The sequence below is a fragment of the Ruditapes philippinarum genome, unplaced genomic scaffold (genome assembly GCF_026571515.1).
Source record: "Ruditapes philippinarum isolate M1 unplaced genomic scaffold, ASM2657151v2 ctg3845_1_1_1_1, whole genome shotgun sequence".
Classification (NCBI taxonomy): Eukaryota; Metazoa; Mollusca; class Bivalvia; order Venerida; family Veneridae; genus Ruditapes; species Ruditapes philippinarum.
The window spans coordinates 35,201-51,931 of record NW_026860048.1 but is presented as its reverse complement, the minus strand read 5'-3'; the positions used below and the strand labels follow the sequence as shown (position 1 = coordinate 51,931).

General features: G+C 34.2%; 1 protein-coding gene across 1 annotated transcript in view; it reads left to right on the top strand.

The window, feature by feature from the left end:
- Positions 1-4,750: 4,750 nt before the first annotated feature.
- The window catches only part of LOC132758718 (DNA-directed RNA polymerases I, II, and III subunit RPABC1-like), a 37,677-nt gene continuing 25,696 nt past the window's right edge, over positions 4,751-16,731 (top strand). The window contains 3 exon segments of the mRNA XM_060750422.1: positions 4,751-4,843; positions 4,846-4,902; positions 8,242-8,322. Coding sequence (XP_060606405.1) covers positions 4,766-4,843; positions 4,846-4,902; positions 8,242-8,322 — 216 coding nt within the window. The 5' untranslated portion in view covers positions 4,751-4,765.

Genomic DNA, 16,731 nt, shown 5'->3' with positions numbered 1-16,731 from the left:
TCACATTGATCTTTAAGCTGAAAATTGTGGTTTCTGGAGCATGACGTAATTTCCATTTGGCCCACAGTGTTCAAACTTCAAAGGATGATTGTCAATATTGGGTAGAAGATCCCTATTGATTTTGAGGTCACAAGGTCAAAGGTCAAGGTCACTATTACCTTAAAACTGAAACAGCTTCTTCTCAATAACTTAAGTACTAATCAACCTGCAGCTGTAAAATTTTAAAGGATAAACAGTCATGTCCAATACATAACCCCTATTGATTTTAGGGTCATAAGGTCAAAGGTCAGGGTCACAATAATCTTTACACTGAACATTGTACTTTCTGGAGCATGACTTAAGTTCCATTTGGCCCACAGTGTTTAAACTTCATAGGATGATTGTTAATATTAGGTAGGAGACCCCTATTGATTTTAGAGTCACAAGGTCAAAGGTTAAGGTCACTATTACCTTAAAACTGAAACAGTTTCTGCTCAATAACTTTAGTATTAATCAACCTGCAGGTGTAAAATTTTATAGGATGAACAGCCATGTCCAATACATAACCCCTATTGATTTTAGGGTCATAAGGTCAAAGGTCAGGGTCACAATGATCTTCACACTGAAAATTGTGCTTTCTGGAGCATAACACAAGTTCCATTTGGCTTACAGTGTTCAAACTTCATAGGATGATTGCCTATATTAAATAAAAGATCCATATCTATATTGGGGTCACAAGATCAGGTCAATATCAAATGACCTTAATATTGTTAGCAGTTTAACAACTTGTCAACCTTCATAGGATGATCACTTATATTGAGATATGTTATACCCCTGGCGTCTTTTGTCCGTCCGTCGTAGCATTTTAACTTACAAGATAACAACTTGATGGTGGTGCTTTGGAAACGGCAACTGTATATATATGAAGGTTCTTCAGCTACAAAGGAGAATTGCTTTTTGAAGGAGGTAATACTTTATTTAATTCCAATGTCTTACAAATGCTTCATCATTATAAAAAAAAAAAAAACACTTTTGGGCATATAATGCTCCGCCTAGCGGTGCTACACTTTTGGGCATATAATGCTCCGCCTAGCGATGCTCTCTTGTTCATATTTGAAAGGATGATAATTTACATCCTAGGATTGATTTAGGGTTTTTTTCAACTTCATCACAAGCCATAGCAATGACTTGCCAACTTAAATTTTTCACAATTACAAAACGCCATGACTCTTTCAAGTTATATAACTGTGTTTACATTATTATTTTGACTATTCTCTGACCTTAACTGAGTGACTGGGTAAATATTTTTTGAAATATTGTTACTGACAAGAATCTGAGCCGGGGGCATTAATGTTTAACAAACACGTTCTTGTTAGTCGCTGGTAGAAACCGGCGACTATATTTGTAACAGTTTCATATTAAACCTATGGTAGGAGAAGTCGCCGGTAGAAACCGGCAACTATATTTGTAACAGTTTCATATTATACCTATTTTAGGAGAAGTCGCCGGTAGAAACCGGCAACTATATTTGTAACAGTTTCATATTATACCTATGGTAGGAGAAGTCGCCGGTAGAAACCGGCAACTATATTTGTAACAGTTTAATATTAAACCTATGGTAGGAGAAGCCCTTAAAATCTGAAAATAAAAGCATATAAATCATTGAACAATTAAAGACAACAATTATTTTTCAGAAATCTCAAAAATTCAAACATATGATAACTTTGCTCAGTGAAATGAAATCTGCACATATTGACATCTTAAAAAGCAACATTACAATAACATAAAATGAATCAATAACATATCCCCAAGGATCAGCCATTGAATATTAGGGTTACTTTTACTTTTTTCTATGTGTCAAGCATTGCTATTTTATAATATATAAATCATGAATGATATTTGAAATGACACTTTAAAATTATTTGGTTGTTTATATTTTATGAGACCTATTATATTACATTATTTTATCTAATTATAAACAAATTCTCCCTTGTCTTTCGTAAGAATCACGTGACTACATGTTTATATTTGTTGTATATCGTTATAAAATCTATTAATAGTTACAGATTGCTGATAAGACATACAGGTAACTTGTTAATGGTTGGCAAAAGGTGTGGTAGCCGATAAGATGCAAATCATTGTAATTTTGTACAGATAATTACATAAGTTATTTTTCATTAATCAGTTTCATACTTTAAATCAATAGAAAAACCTGTTAACTCATATTTTACACATTAAAAATAAATTTTCAAAACCTTTTCCTTTCTTCTTGTGGTCCTTTCTGTCAAACTTTGGACAAGAAAGTTCAATAGTTTTAGTTTAGGTTGAACATCCAAAATAATTTTATGCTTAAGAGGCACATTATTGAAATATATAATGATAATCGTTGATTTCGGTATATTCCGGTCAGTTTCCGTCACGCAGGTTTCCAAAACGGTATGACAATCGTAATAACTACATAGAAAAAAATAATAAACTATCTTTGTGTTGATAGTTTATTGCACTGAAAGGCAATTAAACGTTAATTTTATATATTGTATGTAACGATGGGAATACATGTATTGATTTCAACTAAGGCAATTAAACGTTAATTTTATATATTGTATGTAACGATGGGAATACATGTATTGATTTCAACTAAGGCAATTAAACGTTAATTTTATATATCGTATGTAACGATTGGAATACATGTATTGATTTCAACTAAATTATATATTTTTTCTATAGCACATAATAATGATGTACAACACTTTTACAGTAAAATTGTATTGTTTCATGAAATAATTAAACATATATATATTTTCATAGTCACTTTGCAAATATTCGATGATCGGTAAATAAATATTTGTCGGTAATTATCTGAATCTGAACTAGTAACCTATACGGATTTCAATGTATGGTACAACAGTATATGTTTAAAGTACATTTACAAGAAGAATTACCAGCATAGCACTAAGTCTTGCCTTACAAGCCTCAGTGGCAAACATTACTCAACTGATTGTTCCTCTTATTTTTATACTTGAACCATTAAACTTATATTTTCTTAAATTTATGATAATACAATCATTTTTCTATCCGGCGACTTGATGCTTTAGCATCAAAATCTCTACTTGTTTCCCTTGTAACTGGCTATTACTTTGTTATTAATGGATTTACTTCAAATTAAGTCACAACATTCTTTAGGATATTATCTCTATGTTTATCAAACTCAAATTGACCTTGGCTCATTTATGACCTTGACTTAGAGAGTGAAATTATTGTATTTTCAATGCTTTTTGCTATAATTGACTGTAACTTGTTAATTAATAAACAGATTATCTTCATACCTTTTGAACAAGACCAAGGTTGAACTGACTTTGACCTTCAGCTTAATATGACCTTGACCATCAAGGTACAATTATTGAATTTTGGTTAAATTGTCATGATTTTGTTATTTATGTACGAATTTGATGCATACTTGGACAAAACAAGACTTTACACCAAATAAATATATTGAATAATTAAGATGTGATGTTGACCTGTAATTGACCTTGACCATGAAAGTCAAATAAATGAAATTTTCTTGTTTTTAGAGCACAAAGTGCTCAAGGGTGAGCATTTGAAATCAGTCTGTGTCCATCATGTGTTGTTGATGGTATCTTTTTTTTTATCAACTTCTCCGATACTTATAGGCCAATATTGTTAAACCTGAGCCAAAATGTTCCTGGAATGAATCTAAAAAAACTGACTTTCCATTGACTTCCACAGCAACCACTGACTTTTCATAGTAACCATAGATTTCCATAGCAACCATTGACTTCCCATAGAAAACCAGAGACTCACATAGCAACTATTGACTTTCATGGCAACCATAGACTTCTTTAGCACCCATTCACATTCCAAAGTATCCATTGACTTTCCAAAGGCAACCATGAACTTTCCATAGCAACCAGTGATCTCTATTGCAAGCATATGACTTCCCATAGCAACCATTAACTTCCATAGCAACCACTGGTTTTCCATTATAAGCAAACATAAACTTCAATAGCAACTAGCAACATTCTACGCTACAAAAGACTTTCATAACAAACAATGACTTAAAAAGCAGTAAGTGACTCTAATTAGCAACCATTGACATTCTATAGCAACAATTTACTTTTCCATAAGAACCATTGACTTTCTGTAGCAAGCAATGGCTACCATAGCAACTGTTTGATTTCCATAGCTAACATTAGCTTTCCATGACAATGAGTAAATCTACCATTTTAATTTTAAAGCATTCACTGACTTCCATTCTGATTTTGGTATAGCAACCAATGACTTCTTTAGTGACTATTGTTTTCCTTAGCAATAGCAGCAACCAGTATGTTTTACAACATGCACTATTTTAGATACAAATATGATCTTTGTGATATAAGTTTAAGACTTAGATTATGTATCACCTTTCATGTATAGTTTTGCAATATTTAATTCAGACGAGCGATATGAGGGCCATCATGGCCATCTTGTTTGAACAATTTTTACTGACAAGAATGGTGGGGGCGCATTTGCATTTATTAAACATGTTCTTCTTTTTCTCATAATTTTTGTTTTCCTGTACTGTGTCCAGTATTCAATAATTAGCATGACAACTTTTTGTAAATAATTGCATCAGTGTTTAATATTTACTTATGTTGTGCAAATTTGGAAACCTGTGGAAAATAAAGCAACACTAAAAGCCCTCATTTTCAAATTATATATGATATGGGTATATTGTTTAAAATAAGTTTATTTTGAACTTGATAATGATTTTCTCATTTAAGACCAGATGTTTGTTTTCTTTCCTGAGGATGAAAAGGTTGGCATAAAAACTATAAAAACATATTGTGAAAGAATGCAGCAAGAAAAAATATAACACGAGCCATCATTGTTGTACAAGTTGGGATGACACCTTCCGCAAAGCAGGTCAGTTCATAATTAATAATTTAACTACAGTAATAAGGACTCTTAATCTTCTATTTAAGTGTATGGGTAAAAGTTTTCTGGAATAGTCCAGAAGTTCCCTTGAGTGAGACCTAAAACAACTGGCCCATTTGTTTTTTTTCGTGTTATTAAATTAAAAAGTCATTTGTGCATTACGAACGATCAAAAAAGTAGTGGACTTTAGGTTTACCCCTCCATCTGTCTGTCTGTCTGTCTGTCAGTCATCTGTAAGTCCGTCCACAAAACTGGATTCCATAATAATGCAAAAATTACTGAAAATATTTTTATGAAACTTGATATATACATAGATGGCAGTCTTGAGATTATGCTTGTCTTTTTCTTTTCTTCCTATGTTGAAAGCCGTTACTGTGGCAACAAATAGACTGAAAATATGGCAAATTTAACACATAAACTGGATCCAGTAATAGCACAAACTTTTTTTGAAAATTGATATATGGGTAGATGGCAGTCTGGAGATTACGCATGTCTTTTTCTTTTTTTCCCATGTTGAAAAATTTGGTTGCTAAGGTAACAAATAGGCTTAAAATATGGCAAATATAACACTATTTGTGATTACTCAAAATGTACCAAACTTGAGCGACCTTTTCAAGATTTCTGATTCAAGTTTTTACGCTTTCTTATGCCCTGAAGGGAGGCATATTAAAATCGCACAGTCTGTCTGTCTGTCCATCCGTTCATCTGTCGGGGCAAACAAGAGGACACTTGTTAGGTACCTTGAACACACGAGAGGACACGTGTTGGGTAATTCTATTCATTCTGTCAGTATTGTTGGGTACTTTTTGTGTCGCCTCTACGGAGTAGTGGCGACATATAGGGATCACTTCTCCGTCGTCTGTCCATCCGTCACAAAACTTGTCCGGACTACTCCTCATAAACTACTGGTGCAATTTCATCCAAACTTTACAGGAATGATCAGTACCAAGTCTAGTTGTGCATATTATCAGCATTTTCCGGTTCAATGATTTTTGTTAGAGTAATGGCCCTTTAATAATTTTTATTTTTAAAGTTTGTCCGGACTACTTCTCTTATACCACTAATGCAATTTCAATGAAACTTTACAGGATTGATCTGTAGCTCAAGTCCTTGCGCATGTTGCACGGGTTTTCCTGTTGAATGATTTTTGGCTGAGTAATGGCCCTTTGATAAAAAGGTGTTTTTTTCTGTGTGTTGCCAGATACACAAAAGCTTGTCCGGACTTACTCCTCATAAACTACTGGTTTAATTTTATCCAAACTTTACAGGAATGATCAGTACCAAGTCTAGTTGTGCACTGTCCGTCTGTCTGTCCGTCTTTCACAAAACTTGTCCCAACATGAAATTGGCCATTATGAGGCGACACATGTGATCACTGATCGCTCTTGTGTTCTCTTATTGGGTACTTTTAAACAAAAGAAGTACCCAATAAATGACCATTCGTACAAACGTCCGTCTGTCTGTGGGTCCCCACTTCATTTATGTCCGGACTGTTACTTTGTCATACATCAAGGGATTTTAAAATAATTTGGCACAATTGTCTACCACATCAAGACGATGTGTCATTTCCAAGAACCACATCTCTTCCTCAAAGGTCAAGGTCACACTATCATTTTGAAGTTTCACATTATCACAATTAGAATTAATAGGTACACACAATGGTGTCCGGACTGAAATTTTTGTAATGCATCGAATGATTTTAAAATAACCAGGCATAAATGTCTACCACGTCAAGACGATGTGTCGACTTCCAAGAATTAAGTCTCTACCTCAAAGGTCAAGGTGACATTAACGTTTTGAAGTTTCACATTATCACAATTAGAATTAATAGGTACACACAATTGTGTCCGGGCTGTAACTTTGTCATGCATCAAAGGATTTAAGAATAACTTGGCATAAATGTCTACCACATAAGAGATGATGTGTTGCGTTCAAAAATCACGCCCTTCTTACCTCAAAGGTCAAGGTCCGCTAACATTTTGAAGTTTCAATTTTATAACAATAAGTTTTTATAGGTACACAAATTTTTGTCCGGACAGTAACTTTGTCATGCATGGAAGGATTTTAGAATTACTTGGCATAAATGTGTGTACCACATAAGAATGATGTGTCGCGTCCAATAATCTCGTCCCTACCTCAAAGGTCAAGGTCACACTATCATTTTGAAAGTTCACATTATTGCAATTAAGAGTAAATAGGTACACACATTCGTGTCAGTACTGTAACTTTGTCATGCATCGAGGATTTCAATATAACTAGGCATAAATGTCTACCACATCAAGACAATGTGTCGCATCCAAGAATTACGTCCCTACCTTCAAGGTCAAGGTCACATTAACATTTTGAAGTTTCACAATAAGAGTTTATAGGTACACACATTTGTGTCTGGACTGTAACTTTGTCATGCATGGAAGGATTTTAGAATAACTTGGCCAAAAATGTGTATCACATAAAGACGATGTGTCGCGTCCAATAATCTGACCCTACCTCAAAGGTCAAGGCAACACTACCATTTGGAATTTCACTTTATCACAATTAGAGTTTATAGGTACACACATTCGTGTCCGCACTGTAACTTTGTCATGTATCAAAGGATTTTAATATAACTAAGCATTAATGTCTACCACATCAAGACGACATGTTGCGTCTAAAACCCATGCCCCTACCTTCAAGGTGAAAGTCACACTTAAAGTTTGAAGGTACTCATTCTCTCGAGAAGAGTTTGAAGATACACATTCATGTCTGGACTGTAACTTTGTCATGCATGGAAGGATTTTAAAATAACTTGGCACAAATGTCTACCACATCACGACAATGTGTCGCAGCTAAGGCTCATATCCGTCTGTCCGTCCCTACTTACACAAAAGTCATGCATTGGGGGATTTTGAAATAATTTGGCACAAATGTCTATCTCATAACAACATTCTGTTGCGTCCAGGAACCACCTCCATTCTTCAAAGGTCAAGGTCACACTTATATTTTGAAGGTTCACGCTATCACAATTAGAGATAACGGGTACAATAATACAAAGATCTATATTAAGCAATTAAATACTTTCATTCTCTTTTCTTTTCATACTACATGCATGTATAAGAAACCTTTTCGGGCATTTGTCACTTGGGTGACAGCTCTTGTTCACTCTAATTTCTTTATTTATTTCATCCTTTCACCTGACCACATATAGCGTTTCACCTGACCACATATAGCGATTCACCTTTGTGTGTGTCTGTCTGTGTGTATGAGTGTGGGCACCATGACATGTTCTTTACGATTCCACTGTTTTACAGCTGTATAAATAAAAAGCTCATTTATGACTTAATATTTCAGGCTTTAGTTGACATGGCCCCGAAGTATATCCTAGAACAGTTTCTTGAGTCAGAGCTCCTCATCAATATTACAGAACACATGGTAAATGCTTCTTTGTTTTGATATGATTTTATGCCTCCGCGATTTGTGGTTGAGGGTACGTTTTGATCTTCTTTTATTGGATATCTAGAGACCTTATTCTCTGACACAAAATATTTCTGTATGTGGATGCAAGCTTTTTTGACATAGAGTCTTAAATTCACTTCAATTTAAAGGTCAAATTTTCGGATTTAGGAAATTTTAATCTTGTTATTTAGTGAATGATTTGAATAGGTAATGGTTGCATTTGAGTTTAACAAACTTATGCTGTTTTACTACTTTTTTAGTTTGACTATTTTGAGCTCACCTTGCACATAGTATAAGTGGGCTTTTAGGATGGCCCAGCGTCCGTCCACATTTTATTCAAAGTACATCTTCTATAATACCACTTGGCCAATATTAATGAAACTTGGCAGGAATACTCTTTGTATGAAACTTTATCAAGATTGTTCAAAGAATGCCATTTAACTCTGGTTGCTATGGCAACTAATAGAAAAAACTTAAAAGTTCTTATACTTCAAAATGGAAAGGGCTAGAGCTTAGATATTTCACACAAGGCATAAGCTTGTTGGTTTCTACAAAGTATATTCAAATTATGGTCTAGAGTTGCAAATTGGTCTCTGTTTTGGGGGTTAAAGGGTTTTTTTTATTGCAAGGTAGACTTTCTTTGTAAGGATAAATTGAGATAGTGTATCTTGTATTTTTTGTCTCAACAGACATTGTTATGATGATTTGTCTGTTAAAGCATTAGAAAGATGAAAAGGTTGTTGAATGTGAATGTTAATTCAAATCAGAGCCAATCGGAATAGCACAAATTTGAGAGCTACAGTGAAGTTGATTTCCCCATTCAGTAATGGATTCTTCCATTAATTTTGTAACACCATCAGAAAGGAGACTGTGTCATTTCAGAAATACAATGTAAAATATTTTGGTTCTTGACAATGACTTGCACATTTTATTGTGTAAGATATTTCACAAAGAAACAAAGTGAACAAAAAATGTTGTATTTTTTTCACAAAAATTAGCTGATTAAGATAAAAGTTTAATTTACTGTACGGATATTATATTGACATCCTTGCGGTTTGCAGGAAAAATCATATATTTCAAGATACCTTTTCAAGATGAATTTTTTTTAAATGAATGAAACTTTCATTAGCTCACCTGAGCATGCTGCTCAGGGTGAGCTTTAAGGATCGATGATTGTCCGTCGTCTGTTAACATTTAGTTGTTAACACTCTAGCGGTCCCATTTTTGCCTCAATCATCATCAAACTTGGTCAGGATGCTTATCTACTTGATAGCTCGGATGAGTTCGAACATGGGTCATCTCGGATGAAAAACTAGGTCACCGGAGCTAAAAATAGAAAAACCTTGTTAACACTCCAGCGGTCACATTTTTTACTCAATCATCATCAAACTTGGTCAGGATGCTTATCTAGTTGATAGCTCGGATGAGTTTGAACATGGCTCATCTTGGATGAAAAACTAGGTCACAAGAGCTAAAAAATAGAAAAACCTTGTTAACACTCTAGCGGTCACATTTTTGTCTCAATCATCATCAAACTTGGTCAGGATGCTTGTCTAGGTGATAGCTCGGATGAGTTCGAACATGGGTCATCTCGGATGAAAAAGTAGGTCACTGGAGCTAAAAATAGAAAAACCTTGTTAACATTCTAGCGGTCAAATTTTTTCATCAATCATCATCAAACTTGGTCAAGATGCTTGTCTAGGTGATAGCTTGGATGAGTTCGAACATTGGTCATCCTGGATGAAAAACTAGGTCACCGGAGCTAAAAATAGAAAAACCTTATTTACACTCTAGCGGTCACATTTTTGCCACAATCATCATCAAACTTGGTCAGGATGCTTATCTAGGTGATAGCTCGAATGAGTTCGAACATGGGTCATCTCAGATGAAAAACTAGGTCACAGGAGCTAAAAATAGAAAAATCTTGTTAACACTCTAGCGGTCACATTTTTGACACAAGTGTCATCAAACTTGATCAGGATGCTTGTCTAGATACTTGCTCAGATGAGTTCGAACATGGGTCATCTCGGATGAAAAACTAGGTCACATGAGCTAAAAATAGTAAAATCTTGTTAACACTCTAGCGGTCACATTTTTGACACAAGTGTCATCAAATTTGATCAGGATGCTTGTCTAGATACTTGCTCAGATGAGTTCGAACATGGGTCATCTCGGATGAAAAACTAAGTCACAGGAGCTAAAAATAGAAAAACCTTGTTAACACTCCAGTGGTCACAATTTTGACTCAATTGTCATCAAACTTGGTCAGGAAACTTGTCTAGGTCATTGCTGGGATTAAATCGAACATGGGTCATCTCGGATGAAAAACTAGGTCACAGGAGCTAAAAATAGAAAAATCTTGTTAACACTATAGTGGCTACTGTTGTGTTCCATATATCCTGTAAATTGGTCTGAAAGTTTGTTTTGATGATTTCTAAGTAAAGTTCCAACATGGGTCATCTTGGATGAAAAACTAGGTCACACTGCTCAAATATGGATAATCCTTGTTAACACTGTAGTGGTCACATTTTTGACTCACCTGTCATGAGACTTGGTCAGAATGCTTGTTTAGGTAATTGTTTGGATGAGTTTGATGGGTCAGGTGAGCGATCTAGGGCCATCATAGCCCTCTTGTTGAAATTTATGAAAGATTTCGATGAGATAAAATTTTGTACATCTATTCTACAGTAAGGACAGAGGCAAAGTGATGTTTTGGGATACGAACGTTGCATATGCAAATGACTACCAAAATATTTTGGTATGCAAATTAGGTGGTTCAAGGTTAGGGCCTACAATATAAAATAAATAAATGTATGTCATAATATTTCATTCTCAGAACAAACATACAATTCAAATCATTAAATAATGAATATCAATCAGTCCATTCAACAACTTTGCCTCAGAAAACATCTGTATCAATCTGACCTCGAGTTGAGAGTATAAATAGAACTAAACCGGAAGTATGACAAAATGGCTGCCATGCACAAGAAAATTGAGAAATTTTGTAACATAAACTTGTATTTCATAACAAAGAAGTGAAGATGAATACAATTATCGGTGTGCTTTGTTGAAACAGGTATTTTGTTAACTATTTGTGAAGTATTAAGGCATGACATTCAGAATTTATGTAAATATCACCTCCCATGTTATGATTTCTAAAATTATACAGTCTAACTTGCCCATGCGACCACGTGTATTAAGCGACTTTTGTCTTAAACGACCACTTTAATTTCCCCCGATCATGTTCTCAATATATCTTTAATGTATAAAGCGACTTTTGCTCAACGCGACCAGCGACCGCTTATTAGTCCAGTAATTGAGATAAATCTTTTCATTAAACGACCACTTTTACCTGTCAAATAATTGTGTTTTTAGAGAACGCCGCCTCGTAATGTCACAAGTGTCAACAATCAAAACACAACAAATAAATATGTGAAAAACTCTATTTCGCAAACCGTTTTAGTGTATGCAAATGAAGTTAAGTATACGCGTGACGTGTATTATCCAATAATCTCGAATAAACAATGCAACGCTCCGCCCCTACTGAGATGGTGTACATGTATACGTTTCGCTTGTTGACATTTAGACTGCATTGAATTGACCTTACACTTGATCAGCAATTAAATGAATTGTAACAATTAGATGTAGTTTGTTTATTTCAAATGAGAAAATGCACAACAGTTACAAAAACATCTTCACTAATAGGGTTTTCGTGTTGGAGACAAGGAAAAACAACGAAGAAATTAAAAAATTCTGGAAAAATGTCATACATGTATGTACGAGGGATGATCAAAAATTAACCGGACTTTGTAAACGATTCTTAACCTGTTAAATGAATTTGCATAACAATACACGGAAAATAAATCGGAATCTATCCTCTAAATGATACAAAAAATACCAACAAGAAATATTAACAAAGAAAAAAGTTATGCTGTTATTGGCATGCACATGTAAAGAAATGCGGCGCACGGTATAACTTTAAAATTAACGTTAACGACGTCACAAGCGTATTGTCCTTAACGGAGCAGATCTTTACTCATTCACGGAGTAGGCCAATATGTGGTACAGTTATGTTATTGATGCTGCGGATCTCCTGCCTATAAATATTTCTGTACAAGTGGGTATCATATTGTATTGTAATAGAATGAATGGTGATAAAAAAACTCCTGTAATGACGCAAACTTCCGTTATTTCCTTCTGTAACTTGATTGTTGAAAAAATCGCACATGCAATTAACTATATTATGTATTACAAATAATGTAAAATAATGATGCTGAATGATAATGTATCATACATACGAAAAAATAACAGAATAATACAACTATGATCAAAATTGTCATTATTTTAAAATAAATAAAACGCATAGCCATTTTGAACATTGTTGACACAATTTTTCCATATTAAAGACTACTGCGTAAAATAGTGTTGTCCCGATTGTCTCTGAAAATCGATAACTAATCGGACCACCCCAAAATCGGCAACAATCGATAGTCCTTTTTAAAAAATCGATTATTTTAATGTTCTACCACTGCTGAATTGCCTAGTGTGTAACTTTTTTACATGCAGTCAAGTTCTACAATACTACTCATTAATATTTTGACCTGTTGTCTAGTCCTAATATTGACTGCCATAAAGTTGTATTATACAAAACTTGACTGTCACAAAGTAGTATTAGGTATTTGTGTTGTTTGTTTTGAATTCAAAGAGTAAATCTTACTTTAATCTTGGAGACAAAATTTTATTCATGCTCAAAATGCGGTCTCTACTGTATAAAAATACATACAAGGATTGGTACATTAAAAGAAAAAAAAGCTATAATAAGTGCGAAACTCGATTATACTATCGGCAGACAATCGATTGTGGTGGTCCGATTATCGATAGTGATTTTTGAGTCCGATACCCAACACTAGCGTAAAATGAGAGAATAATTGATGCAATTGTAAACCAAGAATATAATACATGTAATTAATGCATTGACTATTTTCATTTTAAGATCCTCAGAGTTGACTGCACCGTCCTTTAGTTATTATCGAACATCGTTGACAATGTCCGCAGTCAATCGACTGTCATTTTCAACGTCTTGGCGCGTATTGACGTCACCAACGTCCTTGAAAATGTCTTTTTTCTGTCTCTCCCTTACTTGTTTCTATTTCTCTATTATCTTTTCTTAATCTTTTAAGCTCATCAAAAAATATGCTGTGGCTTTCTGGAACTTTTCCCTTGTTAGCCATTATCTTTTTCTACGTTTTCAAACAGTTTCTCGTCTTACATTTGACAAATTTTTTCTATTGATCGATTTTCGAGACATTCCGACGACATAGTTTTAACGCGACTATTTCATTAACATGTGACGTTTGAATTGTGATTGTAAATATAAATATGGCTTTAAATGAAGTCATTTTTTACTGACAACGTCAAAGATATTGTACATGACGTTTTGGCGTATTTTTGAAATCTAATTGTGCCATATTGTAAAATACACGCAGCATAAAGCGCCTCATGTTCAAGGCGAATTTACGCACTGCGCCGGGTGTGCGTTACCATGGTTTTTGAATTCGCTGTTACGGACAAGCTATTTGCGTTATCGGATTAGATATAGTATCAGTTAACAGGTATTGTTTTCCGATTAAATGTGATATATAACAATAAGTGATAGGATGAAAATTCTTCAATTGCCAGTCACAGTCCGGTTTATTTTTGATCATCCCTCGTAACTGATCAAAACTGTTTTGTCAATAAATATCAGAAAGTTATATTTTACATTAGCATCCATTTAGATTATCTGAGCGTACTAATTATTCAACATTTATATAAATGAAGTTGAAAAACATTCCCACCACAAAAGAAAGATGTCATTTATAAATTTTGACTTTTATATCATGCTTTGTCTTAAGAGACTGTTTCTTTAAGCGACCGTTTTGCGTGTTTCCCATGCGCGGTCGCTTAATACACATTGAATGTACAGTACACATGTGATATTGACCTCAATAAATGTAAGTGGAAATGGAACAATAATTATGGTAATTATCCATGGTGCTAGTAATACTTAATTATCTTTATCATATTGTTAACTAAGCAAAAAGCTTACGTAATTTTAATAATTACCTTACCTCACAATATTATCAATTTAAACTTGAAAATCTACACAAAATGACTTCCCAAACAGTAATTTTTGAAACATGAAAATAATTCATGTAGAAAAATAACACAAGAAAAACTGATTTGACTCATGAAAATTTTGGCCAAACAGTCTGCCACGTGAAATTCTCACCTTTCTGAGATCCCTGCTGTTTGTTGTTTTTTTTATAACATTTTACAAGATTTAATTTTATAATTAAACCTATAGAGCCACTCATGTGAACAGAAAGAAGTTTTTGTAGAAAGGGTGTTCTAATATAATAAACCACAGATGCTTGGGGTTAGATCCTGCCCCCAACATGATACCCCTGAATAAACACTATCAAAAATATTTTAATATTTAAACACTATGGGATATCTTTTTGACTTTAGTACTGGTTTTCGAAAAAAAATTTACATATATTATGAAAAAATATAATGTTTACCAACATGTATTCTTGATTCCGGGCAGGCAGGCGAATTGGTTGGGCCATTTTTCGTAACAGTTTTCTCAGCAACTACTTATGATATTTAGTATACAGCATTAACATGTTGTCCCATACAATGGGATTGGATTTCAGGTCTGTCGCTCATCCACTTCATGTTTACTGACTTAGTTAAATTCATAATAATGGTCAATGGTAGGAATTTTTGTAAAAATTTTCTCAGCAACTACTTATCACAGCCTCTTGATATTTGGTATACAGCATTAACATGTAGTCACATACCATAAACCTTTACTTTAAATGACATCTCCTCATAAACCACTAGGCCAATTTCATCCAAACTTCACAGGAATGTTCCTTTGGTGGTCACCTTTAAAAAGTATTCAAAGAATTTAATTCCATGCAGAACTCTGGTTGCCATGGCAACCGAAAGAAAAAACTTTAAATATCTTCTTTTAAAAAACCCTAGAGCTAGAGCTTAGATATTTGGCATGAAACATCTTCTAGTGAGTGTCTACCAAGTTTGTTCAAATAAAAGCCCTGGGGTCAAAATTGGCCCCGCCCCAGGGGGTCATTGATTTTCCTTATATGCATATAGTAAAAACTTAAAAAATCTTCTTTTAAAGAACCCAAAGAGCTAGAGCTAAGATATTTAGCATGAAACATGTTCTAATGAGTGTCTACCAAGTTTGTTCAAATAAAAGCCCTGGGGTCAAAATTGGCCCCGCCCCAGGGGGTCATTGATTTTCCCTATATGCATATAGTAAAAACTTAAAAATCTTCTTTTAAAGAACTCAAAGAGCTAGAGCTAAGATTTTTAGCATCAAACATGTTCTAATAGGTGTCTACCAGGTTTGTTCAAATAAAAGCCCTGGGGTCAAAATTGGCCCCGTCCCGGGGGTCATTGATTTTCCTTATATGTGTATAGCAAAAACTTAAAAAATCTTCTTTGAAAAAACCCAAATAGCTAGAGTTTAGATATTAAGCATGAAACATCTTCTTGTTAGTGTCTAAAAAGTTTGTTCAAATAAAAGACCTGGGGTCAAAATTGGCCCCGCCACAGGGGTCATTGATTTTCCTTATATGTGTATAGCAAAAACTTAAAATCTTCTTTGAAAAAACCCAAATAGCTAGAGTTTAGATATTAAGCATGAAACATCTTCTAGTGAGTGTCTACAAAGTTTGTTCAAATAAAAGCCCTGGGGTCAAAACTGGCCCCGCCCCAGGGGGGGTCATTGTTTTTAACTATATGTGTATAGTAAAAACTTTAAAAAATCTTCTTTTAAAAAGCCCAATGAGCTAGAACTTAGATGTTCAGCATGAAACATCTTCTAATGGGTGTCTACCAAGTTTGTTCAAATAAAACCCCTGGGGTCAAAATTGGCCCCGCCCCAGGGGGTCATTGATTTTCCCTATATGCATATAGTAAAAACTTAAAAAAACTTCTTTTAAAGAACTCAAAGAGCTAGAGCTAAGATATTTAGCACTAAGATATTTAGCATCAAAGATGTTCTAATAGGTGTCTACCAAGGTTGTTCAAATAAAAGCCCTGGGGTCAAAATTGGCCCCGCCATGGGGGTCATTGATTTTCCTTATATGTGTATAGCAAAAACTTAAAAAAAATCTTCTTTGAAAAAACCCAAATAGCTAGAGTTTAGATATTAAGCATGAAACATTTTCTAGTGAGTGTCTACAAAGTTTGTTCAAATAAAAGCCCTGGGGACAAAATTGGCACCGCCCCGGGGGTCATTGATTTTCCTTATATGTGTATAGCAAAAACTTAAAATCTTCTTTGAAAAAACCCAAATAGCTAGAGTTTAGA